The following is a 14,927-nucleotide window of genomic DNA, read 5'->3' as shown; positions in this document are numbered from 1 at the left end:
AACAATGCGGCCATAGGAGAGAAATAACCACAACGACCTTGCAGAACCGCTGTGGCTCTCTCGCTCAAGATGCCATCAGGATCCAGCGGTGCCTCCCCTCGCAGTTTACAGAGGTTCACGCATAGGAGGGGGAAATACGTTGTTGCAGAATAATGGTAAATTAATTTAGACTTTGCGTTTAATATTGTACAATACTATCGAGACTGGTTTATGCTCTGTCCTGATAGGGACAGTTTGACTGCGCTTGGGCCTCAAATGGCGTCACGCATGCGGGGCAATGCGCTATGAATGTCAATAATCTTCAATATGTTGTGGGCAACCACAATTCTCATCATCTTTTCACCTGACAAACCCCGGTTTATTCGCTTAACAAGGACGCTTACTAGTAGAAGAAACAGGGGTTTCTCCTCTACATGAGCCAGCTGCAAATAGATTACTAGTTTGGCTGTGCCGATACCGGTGCCGCAGAGTGCCAGCATAACTGTTTAGTGCTAATGGCAGCGGCATCTGTTCAATATAGATTTTACTAGCCATGTTAGTTACCAATTATGCTTTGATCTGGTAAATTTTTCGGGCTATTTACATTTTAGTACGTGAGGGTTAAACTAAACGCAGTAGTTCTGTACCATCAGCTTCTTTGCTGCGGGGTAGGCAGGACGGCCCCGCGGTTTTGGTGGGGCTGCAGCTCAGTCCGTTTCCGCCCTACAGCATCGAATTGCGCTGCCGTCGCGCCTTCTGCTGAGGAGGAAACGCATTAAAAGGGGCCATAAGAGTAATCCCTAAACTTCGGCCAGTCTCGGTTCTTCCCCACACGTCAAGATGGTGAGCAGCAGCATCAGACAACCAATCGCCGTGTTGGTGTGCTGGCCAGGGCCTGATACCTGTTTCTTTGTGAAGCGGAGATCTGTTGGTTGATATTAGCTCTAGTATAATTCACAATCATAGTAAAGAGCAGGTTTTATCTTCATCGCAGGGTTCAGTTTGTTGGAGTCTGCTGCTGCTCTGTACGGGTTCTGATAGTGTCCCACAGTTGTCTATGGGCGATACACGCCATCTTCTTTTTTTCGCTTTGTTCTGTATTTTTGTGTATTAAATGTGTGGAGAGGGAGGCGCAGCAGGAGCGGCGTTGAACCGAGTGTGGGGGCGGGCCCCCTTGTGCTGGGCCTAATGGATCAGCCGCTTGTTATTCTGGTTGCGGAAGTGTGGTTGTCATGCCTCGTGATTTCGTTTTGGTGGTTTGTTGCAGTGCATACTTGGAGATTATAGAGCAACCAGAGATGCGATGCTATTGCTGTTGCAGGTTGGCATCGCAGCACACGAACTGAGGCAGAAGGCCCCTAAGGACCTTCAGAAGCAGCTGGAGGACTTGAAGAAGGAACTTTCGCAGCTCCGCGTTGCGAAGGTCACCGGTGCAGTCGCATCACGACTGGCAAAAATAACCCGAGTGCGCAAAGGCATCGCCCGCGTGCTGACAGTGTACAACCAGAAGAGGAGGGAGGAGGCAAAGAAGTTCTTCCAAGGAAACAAGCACAAGCCCAAGGACCTCAGATTCAAGAAAACAAGGGCCATAAGACGACGGCTGACGCTGGCTCAGCGCAGAAAGATGACTGTGCGGTGAGACGAACTAAGACTTTTTACTTTACTTGTTCTTGCTAGCCCATTCTTCCGATTCACTAGCGGTGCACATACGCAGCAGACTCTCTTTGACTGTCCTTGGCCATTTTTTTGTGTACTTCGCCGCAGGAAGACAAAGAAAGTGCAGAACGTCCCGAGGAGGAAGTACGCACTGCTGGCTTAAAGGCCTTCATCTCCCCGCAGGTGCACATGTTGTCATTGAGGGTAATGTGTCGGATGTGCGCCGTGGGGGGAAAACTTTTAGAGGTAGAAGAAGACTGCATAACGCGAAAACCGCGCATACACGTATGCGTGGATGCATGCAAGTCTTCCAAGCAACGTTTGCGCGATCAGTTTAACTTGACCCGAGAAGGATTAGGCCGTGCGAACGTTTGCTGCTTTTCTAATACTGCGGACCTCGCATAAGAGACCCAGTGACATTTACGAGGGTTTACCGTTGACGTCGGAACCTAAACCCCTAGAGTGTCTAGTGTGCTTGTACTAGTATGAACGCCCAACCACCCTCCTGGTGCGGAGTAGGCCAGGCAGTAGGGGCCCGTATATATAGTATAATCCAGATATACAGATATAATACAGAAACCATTGCAAAGGTGCATGCACCTACGTTCCCACCACGGTGCAGGAGCATGCGTCTTACACCCACTGACTGACACTCAAGCCATTCAGCGGAATGCCCGTGGAGAGCCTACTTGTTCAACCTAAAAGTTCCTGTTAAGTTGAATATGCGCTTGTTATTGATTAGCTCGAACCGTCTTCATCAGCATATTCACCTTCCGCGGGCTTAGGTTTATATTCTACATGCAGTGAGGTGGCTACATGGTTTGATGTGCATGCCATGCCTCTTGCTCTCGGCTCTTCAGAAAGGTGAGGATTTAAATACCCCCAGAGAAATGCTCTGGCTTTCCAAGGAACTCTATGAAATGCCTTCCGTAACCCAGTGTGGGATTGAGGCTTGAAAAAGACATGAAGCATGGAAATGCATGCATGCATCCAGAGCTCGCGATATAGGTTGATGACACTGTACACAGAGGAGGTTGCTACTCACTGCTAAATGAGCATTTGACGAAAGCACAGGCAGTAGCACAACAGCCAAGATGAACAGCGGCTGGTGCTTAAAAGTAAAATAATGCAGCAGCGTCGCCTAAAGGCGGCAGGCAGCAAGGCGCCCGGTAGCGTGCAACGAGAGGCTGTCTGTCGCCTATGTTCAACAGCGCCTCTGGGCGCTGTTCACCACGCAAATGACGCAAACGCAGCCTGCATACATTCAGCCAAGGTGTTATGTTACGATGTGGAGGATGCAAGTGCGTTGCTGAAGCATGCATGGGCAAGGTGCTTATGTCAGCGCACATCTATTTGACCCTTCACACCGGTAGGCGGCGGCAGCCGCCCCGAAGCAGCCGTCGTCGTGCTGAAGAGCGATTCAATCAAACCTGAATGAATGAATGACTCAGAGACTGATGGTGCGGGTAATTAAATAAAAGGTGGCCCTCGCTAAATCTAGACTGCCGGCGCTTCGGGTCCCTTGGCGCGGTTGAAGGTGCCGCCTAGAAGGAATTCTCTATCAAAGCTGTTGTCTAGAAGGCGCCCTTTGTCCACTTGACGCCGTTCTTGACGCAGCTGCAAGACCCCAGAGACGCATCCCAACGAAAACAACCCACTGACGCATGTAATGTATGAGGCTTATGCTGCTCAATACACACCCACCACCAGTGGCGGCTTGTGATTTCTATGTACTAAAGAGCACTGACAGAGCTGAGGGGGTTCATTTGCTTACCTGATCTTGCTGTCTCATGAGCGCCCGCTGCTGCTCCAGAACACTGGCGTCCCCTGTGCCCCAGATCTCAAGTTCCTTCACGTGAAGCGGGCACAGAAAGTTGGCGGAGAGCGTCTCCTCAACGCTTGGAGGTGTAGTCGCAGCTGCTTCCGCCTTCGGTCTTGATGACGTCGACGTGCTCGTACCAGTGCCCACCCCTTCTAACGTTGTTGCCAAGGCAGCCACGGCATCAAGGGTTTCACAACCCTGCGGAATGGGTTCGTTCATCGTCTGCAGCATCCGCCCAGGTGAGTAGGTGCAATCGCTCTTGGTGATGTAACAGTCCTTCATCTCTGAGACAAGCAAAACAGCACAAAAACATGAACACATAACAACACATCTCCCAAAGAAACTGAATACAATAATGTCGCATAATAATAATCGATACTCGGAGGTGTTCCGCTGCATCTGACCCTGATGCTGATCCGTGTGCACAAAACAAATTCAAGTGTAGTGACCAGCGTTTGCTCACCGTCGCCAATCCAGAAGCGGAATGCACCAACTTGGCCACCGAATCCCAAGCCAATTGGGTGAAACTTGTTTTTCGTGTTCAGGTAAACATAGTTCCTCCCCAAGCCACTCGTTCTGCACACAGATAACGTCCAGAGATTGTAGCGTTCACTTTTACAACACCGCTGTGCACCGCTGTAGTTAGTGGTGAAACACTGTTGCGTTGCTTCCAAAGTGTTCCGAAGCTCCAGGCAGCAGTTCCGAGTGTTAAATTTGCGCGAAGACGAACCTCAGGATGTTAAGCTGCGGCTCCAGCGAGAACAAGCACGTGTTGGCGTCGCCGAAGAAATTATGTCCACCTTCTTTCAATTCACTGAAAAACGACAAAAAAAGCATCCACAAACCTATCGTTTCAATAGCATATTGGTTTAACATTCTAATGATGTTAGAATTCTAATGATGCTTCCTTCTCCGAAGGAAGCATCATTAGAATGTACGTCAGCGTCAGAGGCGGCAAATCTGTGCCTCCGTGCCTACGACTACAGACGTGTGCTGCCACCGATCTCCAAGGGACCACACAAACAAAGTATAGAGGTCTAAACTGTTGTTGTGCATCTGCACATAAAGCCAAATAGTAGCCTTTATATGGAGGAGGAGCTCACCACGAAATGATAGCGCCAAGCACCTGGCCTTCTTCCGTCTTGACGACAGCCACCATAGGGGCGGAGTAGAAGAAGCAATTTGCACAGAGTCTACTGAAGCTGGTGCCTGAACCCACATACGCAGCAATAACAACCCCCAAAATTTCTTCCTGCAGAGCTCTAATACCTCACCATGGGGCCAAATACAATAGTCCGAGGTAAACATATATTACAATTCAACATTAAATAACTCTCAACTGCAACCGTTGGTGAAGACTTGCCGTGCTTCCAAGAAGCGTAAAGACAGGTCCACGGAGCCTTTGGAGGGAACTGGAACAGGTTCGAGGCCATTCGAAGCTGCGTAAAAAAAGCAATACTGCGAACAGAAACGCAAGTTCTCTCCAGCACATCCGGGAAAAGGCCCCATAAGTGTAGCCATGACGGGAATTAAACAGTTCAGAGTTGAGGAGAATGCAGACGGGGGCAGTACAATTGAATACATAAGCACCCCACAACGAACCCAAGTACATCCCGAGAAGCGCACAAGCACGCACTCTGCATGCATGCACATGCGTCCGCGCCGGCCACCCCACCCCCTATATCCTTGCTTTTCGCGTAAGTGTAAGTGTGCGCTGCTGCACCCTCTCCTACCACGAATGCGTGCTCGTCAGTGAAGCATTTGCTGCGTGCGTCAAGCGTGCCCTGCCCATGCCAACCCTTCGTCGCCTCCGCAATTGCTTCTGCACTGGGGCTCCGCTTCCATGCAGGTGACCTCGGCTGTCCGATGGCTGCGCCGCCTTCGCCTCGCCCCCTGCCGTTCGCTGAGTCGCGCAAAGATGAACGGTTATCTTGTCGACGCCGTGTTGCATAGACCTGCATGGGGAACAAGCAAACGGCCCACACACCCAACTAATACCTTCTGGAAAAGAAAAAGCAGCCGTCACAGAGCAGACGTAGGTTCTCCAAAACACTGAAACCGCACTGCGGACAGGCCCTACATCTGTCCGTCGTTCGAGCCGCAGGGCTCGATCATTAGCCCGATGACGAACGGGAGGTTGCATATTCAGAACAAGGAGTATAAGTACTTCATCCCAAATTACACAACAGCAGCACCAAGGGACACTGCCTCACTGTGTACTGCACATCAGCTAGGCTGGAATCGTTCCTTTCTGGTTGTGGCTGGCCGTCGAAGACAGTGTCCCCCAGAAGATGCGCTGCGACTCCTAGGGTGCAGAGGGCTGGGAGCACAGGCAAGGCTGCTCTGATCCACGACAGGACTGCAAAAACTTCGTTGCGCAAGCCGCCGCTGCCTATTGTGCCAGAACTTGCATGCAGAACAGCTCCTGAGGCCTGCGCCGCGAGCTCTGTGCTGCTGGCGCCTCTGCGCATCACCGTGCTGCTGCTGCTGCTGCTGCTGTTGCTGTTGTTGCTGTTGCCGTCCGGCAGCCCTGATATCTGGGTGACTGCTACAACTGCAGCAGCAACTGCTGCCGCAGTGGGGGTGGCTGCGTGGATGCTAGTAGGTGCGGCTGCCTCCGCAAAAGCAGCAGCCATCGCGCGAATAGCGAAGGTGAAGTTCAACTCCTTCGGGAACATCAACCTTAGGGCTGGCGCCGCGTCCCATGCAGAGGACGCGTGCACGCCGCGAGCTGATACGCCTTTCGTCTGTACCTCCTGTGCTTGGTTGCAACTCAAGCCGCTTGTTGTACGCGCCACCTTGTCTTGAAACACGAGGCTGTTTGGGTTTAGCAAGTACATCAGCTCCAAATACCCGTACTGCAGAATCTGCATTAGCGCGACACAGGCCCGAGTGCTGCAACCGAGAGAGACGTAGGTAAGGCTCAGACGGCTGCTGCCACTGCTGACGCTTCCGCTTGCACTACGATTGATTGATCCTCTTCTGTGCACAAACAATGCCCCACAACAGAAAACCAAAATGGCGAAATACATGCCAGTCTGTCCACAGCCCACAATATGCCCAGTTGCACGCATCAGCCACATCCAGTTTCCCCGCTGTAACAAAGATAAATGCAAGCCCATTTGCAGCAGACACAAAGGGAGGATAGTCAACTACGGATGCAACAAGGGACTAAATGCGTGTTGAAATCAAGAGAAGGGCGACAACTTAGCCATGATGCGCACCTTGCGACCCGTGGGTCAATGCATAAGCCCCCTATGGACTCAAGCGACTGGCGCACGTGTTCGTTTTCCTCTGATAAGAGCGATCTAGATTCGAAGCTCCTCGCGATTCTCCCCAGCATCCTTTCTGTGAGCAGCATTTCCGTTTCTGGGGCCTCGCCGGAACAGCAAGAGGAGATGGAGTCAATGACCTCCTGCAGTGCAATGCTGTTTGCCGTTTTCAAGGCCTCCCGCTGCTTTTTACTGGCTTTACCGCAGCGTTTGCCTACTATGTCTGTAGATACACTGCCAGTCTCGGGAACCAAACTGCTGCTGCTCAGAATAGCAAAGGAGAGCCCATGCGCGTGCGGGTGCGTCTGCTGCTGCCGCGCTATTTCCTTCAGCGTCGGCAGCAGCAGCATTGCATGCCCTTGCAGCACTCCAGGGAATGCTCTGACGAAACCGAGCAAAGATATACGCGCCTTCGACGGAGAGAGCTGCAGCCATACAAAGCACGCGTGTGCCGCATGTGTATGACTAAGCGCACTTAGTTTGGTCAACGAAGTGTGCAGACGCGCACACAGCACTACTACAGACACTTTTGTGCTACGCCCATTATTTTTAAGGCCTCACCTCATTTAAACCAAAATGGCTCAGTAGCTGCTGCAGCTGCCGCGGAGTCAACTTTTGCGGATTCACCGGGGTAGCTGAGGTGAAGCGACTCGCCGCATCCCCCATTTTCTTGATCTTCTCGAGTTGATTTTGACACTGGTTAGTTCACGCAACCGTATGATCGTCTACGCTGTCACTTCACTGCAGCCTCCGTTGCCGTTTCCATGCGTCGCCTCGTTCTTGTGCGGTTCCGAGTGCTAGGCGTTGTTCTGACCCACCAACCGGGCGCCAGCATCGGTTCCCTGAACGACGGCTAGTGACTTTGACACACAAACGCAAACGGGTCGTGTCAAATAGAGCAGAATCCCAGGCCTCCGCCGCGGCTTCACCGGGGGAACGTGAACCTTGCAAAGCGACCGTCAGATAGCCAGGAAGCTGCGGAGGCTGTCCTGTGCGCCACTGGTTCTCCCGGTTGCATGTGTTCCTTCCGCCCCAATTGCAGCCGTATACAAGTAAAGGTTGTTTCTGGGCGATTATTAGGGAAAAGCAAGCCAAATAGCCCTCGCCCGCTGCAGCTCAGCGCGGCACCTGATGTGTGTGCCCGGTCGGTGAAGGTCCAGGCAAATGCCTCACAAGGCCGAACGCCATAGGCGCCTCCTGATACCGTCTAGAAACGCTTAAACCAAGGCAACAAGCGAGAATCTGCAAAAACTGCGCCTGCAAAGCATTAGATCCGCTGGACCGAAGCACCGGCTTGGTGGGCAGCAGCTTGCCTGCTGAAGTTGGAGAGCAATCTCCGTGACACAAAGCGTCCAAAGAACGAAACAAACTTTACTTAATACTTCACACACAATCTGTTGGAAAAAATAAAACCGTCTCTTCCGTTGTGAGCACCGAAGACGAAGAAGCTGGAATGCTCTTCCCCGATTGAACAACCGCGGGCGGCCAACAGGCGGGCGGGGAGTTCAGGGGGTTAGTTGCCTCTAACGGCTTTGGGTTCCAATGAGATGCATATCACCTCCGATAGTTAATGGGAAATAGTTAGTTAACAGTGATGATATTAGTCTCTTAAGTTTAACTTAGCATATTTATATCGGCTTTCCGCGAACCCAGCTAACGAGCATGCACAGCCGCGGCCGCTGCGAAGAGAGGGGCATCTTAAACAAGCCCAAAGTATAATAATTGCCATGAACGCTCCAGGGCAGTCATATAGTTCAATTTTGTCTTCTTAGCGTGGCGTTTTGCCCTGTTGTCTGCGTAACCGACAATTGGGACAATGGACGCTCACAATAGCGACAGCAGTGGAAGCGGCAGTGAGGCGCCTGCGTTGTCCGGCCGGGCGAGGAGAAAATTGCTACTACAGAAGCAGCAGCACTCTAGACAAAAGGAGCCAGCAAGTGCAACTGCACCCACAGTGAATGACCCCGCTGAGGTGCCCACAGACGGGGACACGCATAATGCAGACCCGTGTGACAGCTCGTCCCAAGACCAACAACCACCAATTACGGGTCCCTGCAAAGTTGAATACTGCCCGAGTAAGCTTTGGTAGAAGCGTACCAAATGCACGGAAGTGCAGGGAAGAGCAGCTGCTGTTCTACTCCAACAATATCCATGAGAGCGCACTGAAGCCGCAAGAGCCCGATGGAAGAGCGTAGATTGACGCTTAAGCGCAACAGCTCATTGCATGATACGGCCTGTGTCTGTTCTGTTTTGGCATATTACGTAGCCTGCGGTATGCCGTTTGAGTACTGCGAGTTCTCGGGTGCCGCCTGTTCAAAGCAAGCAGAAGCGAAGGACGACCCAAGTGAACAGGCCACGGCGTTAAAGCAAAAGGACGACGAGGAGCAACTGTCAAATGAATTACAAGAGAAGGCCGCAATATCGGAGGCAAAACGAGGCGCTGGGAAAAAGGATGGTGCGAAGCCGGTGAGCCGTCAATTGCCGGCAGGAGAAACAGCCAAGTTATCATTCGGCAGTAATGTTGCAGAAGATGATGGCTAGATAGGTTTTGTATGTAAATGTAATGTATTCATAAGCATCGGCTCCCATTGTTGGAGGGGCATTGTTCACCATTCTTATCCTAAGGGTCTCGGAGAAGCTCAGCAGACTGCTTCAAGGAGGCGAGCCCATCTTTCTTCACATAAGGATGAGCAGGTGTCTGCTTTCCTGCGTTCACTCTTGTGATGCAGTTAATAAACTCAAAGTGGTCTGTGTTGTTGTTAATATTTTTCAGGAAGTTGTGACTGTGCAGAAACAAGCAAAGCGGAGAGGCAAATGCGCCACGAACGTCTGGGGGCTGGAAAACTTCGGTGCGTCCATATACAACTTGAATGCAACGAGTTTTAGTGTCAAACAAGAAGCATATTATGTTGCTTTGATGACAGGTGAGTATGCAACTGAGTGTATGTAGATGGGGAACGCCCTCATATCCTTTTGTTTTTGCCGCCGCAGGCGTCAAACCGGAACAGGCGGCGAAACTTGCGAGTAAACATTTTGCGTGTGGGTCTTCATTCCAAAAGGGGCAACCTGGCCTAAAGCCTTTTGTTGAAATTCAAGTGGGTCAATGTCGTCGACGCTTGCATGTGCTCTTGCGTTTCTGTCAGCACCGTGAGCACTGTGCAGTCACGCGCGATAGCCATGATAGAGATATGGCGTTGGGACTCACTGGGTCCTAGTGCAACAGGCGTAGCAGGTGTATCCCGACACACACGGGCTGTACCGCTTTAAGCACGTATTGTCTTGTCTGGCGTGTATTCCGCGGCGCTTTTCAGGGTGACGTAGAGGAGACCATTGCCGCTTTCCTTCTGAAGAATTTCGGCATACCCGAAGACAAGATTGTCTTCCTTGCGGAGAAGTAGTCGAATGGGTTGACGGTGCTACACCACTGCTGCGCACTTCGGTGTACATTGTATTTGCATTCACTTCGGCTTTGGGGTTTACGGAGGCACATTCACCGAGGTGGACTCCGGAACTTCTGTTGCCGAATGTAGGCGGGAATTGGTATTTGTAGGGCTTTCAGAGGAATCTAGACTTGTGGGGCTCTTCTTTGCTGTCAGCTAATGGTATCTGGACAGACGGCAATGAGAAACCTAGGGAGTGGCAGTCAGCACCCATGTGTAAAAATGTCCAGCTTAATTTGCAAGCCATAGGTTGCTTCAGCTGTGCAGTAGGATTCATGCACAGATGGCATCAATGGACCATCGGAGCACAGCAGGTCACAATGACGGTGCAGCGTGCAGCGTGCGCTTTTGCGCTTCTAAAAGACTGGTGAAGGTTGAGGCAATGAATAAACCGCATGTTTGTCTTGCCAGTAGGGCGACACTGCCTGCTCTCTGTATATTGAACCTGCTTTGCAAGTGCAAGTGGATGTGAATAGTTATCAGCAGTTGCTTCTCTTGGAGCGCCTCCCCCACAGCAGGTTACCCTCTAAGCAGTGAGTACAGTCGGCACTGTGTTCGATCTGACAATGGCTAAGGCGATGACTGCCTTGTAGATAGCCTCTGGTGATTAGATTTTCAAAAGTCAGCGTCTAAGGAGGTTGGAAACAGTTAGAAACATGCCAAAGAGGATGCAGTTCCCGAGGCCCCACACGAGCTGATTCCACAAGACAAACATGTACCAGGGCTTGTCATCGAACATGCCAAGGAAAGGCAAATGATGCGTCACATCTGCCCAGCAACGCCACGACACGTTTACATTCAGCACATCCATTGTGCCCTTCTCGGTTCTGCTGCCGCTTTTCAAGTCGCTAGCCTTTCCACTGCTAGAGGGGCGGCGCTGTGGGTGACACACTGCATACGGAGTGCAGCAGCGGCTGCCGAGGACGCACAGAAACGACAGGAACATAGACACAGACAGGCAACATGGGCTGTGCCCGGCAGCGTTCTTGAGGTTGATGTACGTAGTGAACGGTATAAACCACAGATGATGCGATGAGAAGAGCTTCTTCGTCCAAGGCTGTGCCGCACATACACGTCCAGCGGAAGGATAATGCATGACACGTCGTCGTCTACACACGTAAGCCACTGTTTAGACGGGTAGCAGCAGTAGAATAGTGAGTGTTTCTGTGGGCGGAAGGCTAGGGGGCCTCATGCTCTTGAATGTACTGGAACTCACCGTATCCTTATTTGCAATGTACTTTGCAACACCGACCAAGAAGCGCCCACGTATTATGTATGAAATGCAATCCACGTACCAAAGCAGCTGGTCTGCACGAAACGCAAACGCCAGTCTCGCCACTGATGAACCAATCTCGAGGCAGCAGCAGTTCACAAGGAAAATAGCCACAAAAATGATGTACAAAAGTTGGTGTCATCCGTAGTCGCCGCTCTGTGGAAGATGGAACCCTCACCTACAGCTACCCAGCAGGAGCTTGCGCTGACGATGAAGGGGATGTTGAGCCACAGCGCTGCGCATACACAGCAAACCTTCCTCAGTTGAATTTTTCACGGTGATGCGTGGGAAGGGAGCCTACGTCCAGCATGCATTTTGCTGCTTGTTTTCTTACCAACAGCTGTTAGAGCCAAGGCTAAGTTGCAGGCCCAGGCCGCATCATAGAGCATCACTGGCCCCTTTTCGTACAAACGGCTGGCAAGCATCAATGCGAGATAAATCGCAAGAAAAGTCCCAAATGCACGCGGACTAAATCCCCCTTCTTCCGGTTCATACAGTGCGAAGGCCTGCTCTTGGTCGAACAGCAGTTTGTCCGGCAACAGAGCATTCCCAACTGTTCGCCATAGCCACAGAAAGGGGGGTTGGAGGCCAACTCCCTTCAAGTTGTCTACAAGGCCAGCGGCGCCTTCTGCAAAGTAGAGTACTGCCTGAGGCTGGTGTTTCATCCATGCTCCGTGAAACGTCGGAGGAGCCGCCAAGAAAGCAGAACCAGCGACCAGAAGGGCCAAACTCAAATTAAATGCCAATGCGCAAGCGGGATGTAACCACCCTCGCAGCTTTGGATCATGTGGATTCGAAACATCGAAAAACCAACGCCATATGCGAAGAGAATGACCCATTTTCGCCTGAGTCAAAATGTTCACGCGTCCTATTTGGAGTTAGTCACCACATACCCGGTGTAGTGAACAGCGTGCCCAGCTGTTACTACGTGTAACTCTTAAGTGGTTCAACCTGGTGCACACTCAGCACTTACAAGCTATACTCAGCTAATCTCTGCGAATACCACTTGAATAGGGAAATAATCACTCTTAAAACATATTCGAGTCCATATTATCTAGGAAAACCCCAGAATAATAGAACTGACCGGCTCCCCCCAGGAGAGGGTCTGAGCCAAGGCAACTGGGTTAGCCTCACGCTCAGCCCTGGGTCTTGTGTAGGCGGGCATGCACTCTTAACTCATTTGACCTCTTTTCTATCTACGTAGTTCCAATATGTAAGTATTTATATTTCTGTTTGAAATTTCGTGAAACTAGACATTTAAGGTTACCACATGCGGTCTATTCTAGTGCGCGTGCAGTACAACTTTCCCCCTTGTCCGAACTGAAAGCGCCTCTCAGTATAAGTGTCTCCCTTCTAGTAGCTTTTATTAGTAGACCTAATGACTAGTTTTCCTAACCCATGTGCCTGCTTTTTTTTGTGCGCAACTACTTAATACGCATGCCTATATTGTGGGACCATACAAATACGCGAGTGTCTGTGTGATCCTAACCTAAACTACTATCTATGTGGATGACATCCTAGTGCAGAACTGGTGCTGTAGCAACCCTCACCCCATTCACAACACGAAATACTAATAACGCACCAGACAGTGCGTTGGCACGAATCGAAACGGGCACAAGGACTGTGTGGTACTCGTTAGGGCACGTAGACGGCGGCCCTGCTGGGGTCTTCTGGCGCAGTCCCCTAGTGTGGTCCCCCCTTTTCCGTTTTGCACATGAGAGAGCTACCGTTACCTTACCCCAAGCCTAATTCACATGGGTCCGCAACTGACCTTACAGAATATACCACTCAAATCCTTGAGCGGTCGAAGAAACAAAGCTTAACACAACTTCACACGGTGCAAACCCATTCAAGAACTATCCCGTTAAACGGTATCGTTCACCCCACGTCGTCGATCTCATGACCACCCGATCATTGCGCATCTGCTCGGCAGTGGCCTCCATAAACATACACGCCTCTGAAGGTCGGAGGGCCTTTAGTTGTAAACGATCAACTTTCTCCTGATTAATGAAACTCTTAGAGACCTCCTTCTCCAAGAAAGCCTCACACTGGCTCCCAGTCATATCTACCCTCAGAAATGAGGTAGTGCCCACACAGCACCATGCTCTGCACCTATCAAACTTTGCGGTCCCACCAGCCTCTCGCCACCATGGCGTCTTTACACCCACGTCAATCGGGTTAGCGGGCCTTCCCGCCCCTTCAGTGTCCCGCTCGCACAGCTCGTGTGTGCCCACACAGCACCATGCTCTGCACCTATCAAACTCTGCGGTCCCACCAGCCTCTCGCCACCATGGCGTCTTTACACCCACGTCAATCGGGTTAGCGGACCTTCCCGCCCCTTCAGTATCCCGCTCGCAGAGCTCGTGCTCTTCTTGCTGAGTCTTTTCGACTTCATCTCTAGTGGACTCTACATCAGGCTTCACCCCTGTCTTCTGTGGGGCCTTCTCCGCGTCTGAAGCCTCTTCCAGTACGGATCTGCTCTAACGTATCATCTTCTATACTTGCTGTGTCTCGTTCCCCTTCCCAGGGGGGCTGGAATGGCATGAGGTCTTGTTTCTACCTCGCTTAGGATCCCTGTACGCTCATAATGCTAACGTACGTCGGGTCTCTCAACTGTCATACTCTCTACTAACAAATTCCCCTCCGTTACCTTCTCCACACGAGGCACTACAATGTGTCTCAGGTGTGACCTCTAGCGGCTTTAGGTCAGTAAAGTGAATAGCGGCTCATCTGTCTAGAGCTGCGAGAGAGCTAGTGGGCTTTCAACTGTTGCGACGCGCCTTGCTAGAGCACATGCAGTGGGAACGCTCCAGATTCATGCAGAACTGTAGTGTAGTCTGCCCGATGTTGGGAAGTCTGTGCGATGTTCGGATATAAACCACACCCTGGTAGACTACGAGTTACAACACAGCTCCTGTGCAACGGAAGGTCCAGGGCCACTGCGCCGAAGACGCCTGGAACTAGGGTTTGGTGCGTTTGGTGAACTGTCGCCTTCAGCAGTATGACCCCAATATGGCTCAAAGTGGCCCTTTGCTGGGACCCAGGAACAGATGTGCAACAGCGTAGCGTTCCTCGCTGCAGTCTGTAGGATTGTATGGGATGCTTGCTCGATGGCTTCCTGATTGAGTGTATGTTGCCTACTAAGGCAGAGTACATGTCCATCATTAACTGTGGACAGCCTGTACCCCTTCCTCTCTGCTGTGCAGCGCACTCCTCAAAGTACACAGGGCAGTGCTTTTATTGAACACCCCAGCCACCCAGCTGACACTGGGCAAAAAATCTCTAGCCTGAGCAACTTAGGCCCACACCGCTAAAATGATACCGAACGCAATGAATACTAATGTAGAAATCGTAAAATACCATTCTCCTATTATTAAGGTTTTAAAAAGCTGGCTTCTTTAGAGTCGCCCTCCCTCAATGAGGGGAAGTGCCGCCTGCCTCATCCTCAAAGCGGCCAGTGTCGAGGCTTAGCCAGTCCTATGTCC

General features: G+C 51.3%; 4 protein-coding genes across 4 annotated transcripts; 2 read left to right on the top strand and 2 right to left on the bottom strand.

Moving 5' to 3' along the window:
- Positions 1 to 819: 819 nt before the first annotated feature.
- Positions 820 to 1,798, top strand: EMWEY_00007750 (ribosomal protein L35, putative; the record flags this gene model as incomplete). Its single annotated transcript, XM_013478523.1, has 3 exons — positions 820 to 822; positions 1,301 to 1,614; positions 1,744 to 1,798. The coding sequence occupies 3 exons, from the start codon at positions 820 to 822 to the stop codon at positions 1,796 to 1,798; spliced, it is 372 nt and encodes a 123-aa protein (XP_013333977.1).
- A 1,334-nt stretch (positions 1,799 to 3,132) lies between these two features.
- EMWEY_00007740 (TLD domain-containing protein, putative) lies at positions 3,133 to 7,395 on the bottom strand (the record flags this gene model as incomplete). Its single annotated transcript, XM_013478522.1, has 10 exons — positions 3,133 to 3,252; positions 3,410 to 3,741; positions 3,921 to 4,033; positions 4,188 to 4,271; positions 4,561 to 4,666; positions 4,773 to 4,896; positions 5,191 to 5,412; positions 5,671 to 6,439; positions 6,682 to 7,154; positions 7,291 to 7,395. 10 exons carry the CDS (start codon positions 7,393 to 7,395, stop codon positions 3,133 to 3,135), a joined length of 2,448 nt encoding a protein of 815 aa, XP_013333976.1.
- A 1,150-nt stretch (positions 7,396 to 8,545) lies between these two features.
- Positions 8,546 to 10,127, top strand: EMWEY_00007730 (translation initiation factor SUI1 domain-containing protein, putative; the record flags this gene model as incomplete). The annotated part of the gene is made up of 5 exons (XM_013478521.1): positions 8,546 to 8,804; positions 8,996 to 9,195; positions 9,503 to 9,578; positions 9,721 to 9,824; positions 10,041 to 10,127. The coding sequence occupies 5 exons, from the start codon at positions 8,546 to 8,548 to the stop codon at positions 10,125 to 10,127; spliced, it is 726 nt and encodes a 241-aa protein (XP_013333975.1).
- A 664-nt stretch (positions 10,128 to 10,791) lies between these two features.
- EMWEY_00007720 (hypothetical protein, conserved) lies at positions 10,792 to 12,281 on the bottom strand (the record flags this gene model as incomplete). The annotated part of the gene is made up of 4 exons (XM_013478520.1): positions 10,792 to 11,046; positions 11,386 to 11,477; positions 11,621 to 11,677; positions 11,777 to 12,281. The coding sequence occupies 4 exons, from the start codon at positions 12,279 to 12,281 to the stop codon at positions 10,792 to 10,794; spliced, it is 909 nt and encodes a 302-aa protein (XP_013333974.1).
- Positions 12,282 to 14,927: the final 2,646 nt, after the last annotated feature.

This window comes from Eimeria maxima, genomic scaffold (assembly GCF_000499605.1).
Source record: "Eimeria maxima Weybridge genomic scaffold, Emw_scaff47, whole genome shotgun sequence".
Taxonomy (NCBI): Eukaryota; Apicomplexa; class Conoidasida; order Eucoccidiorida; family Eimeriidae; genus Eimeria; species Eimeria maxima.
This window is presented reverse-complemented; position numbering and strand designations above follow the sequence as displayed.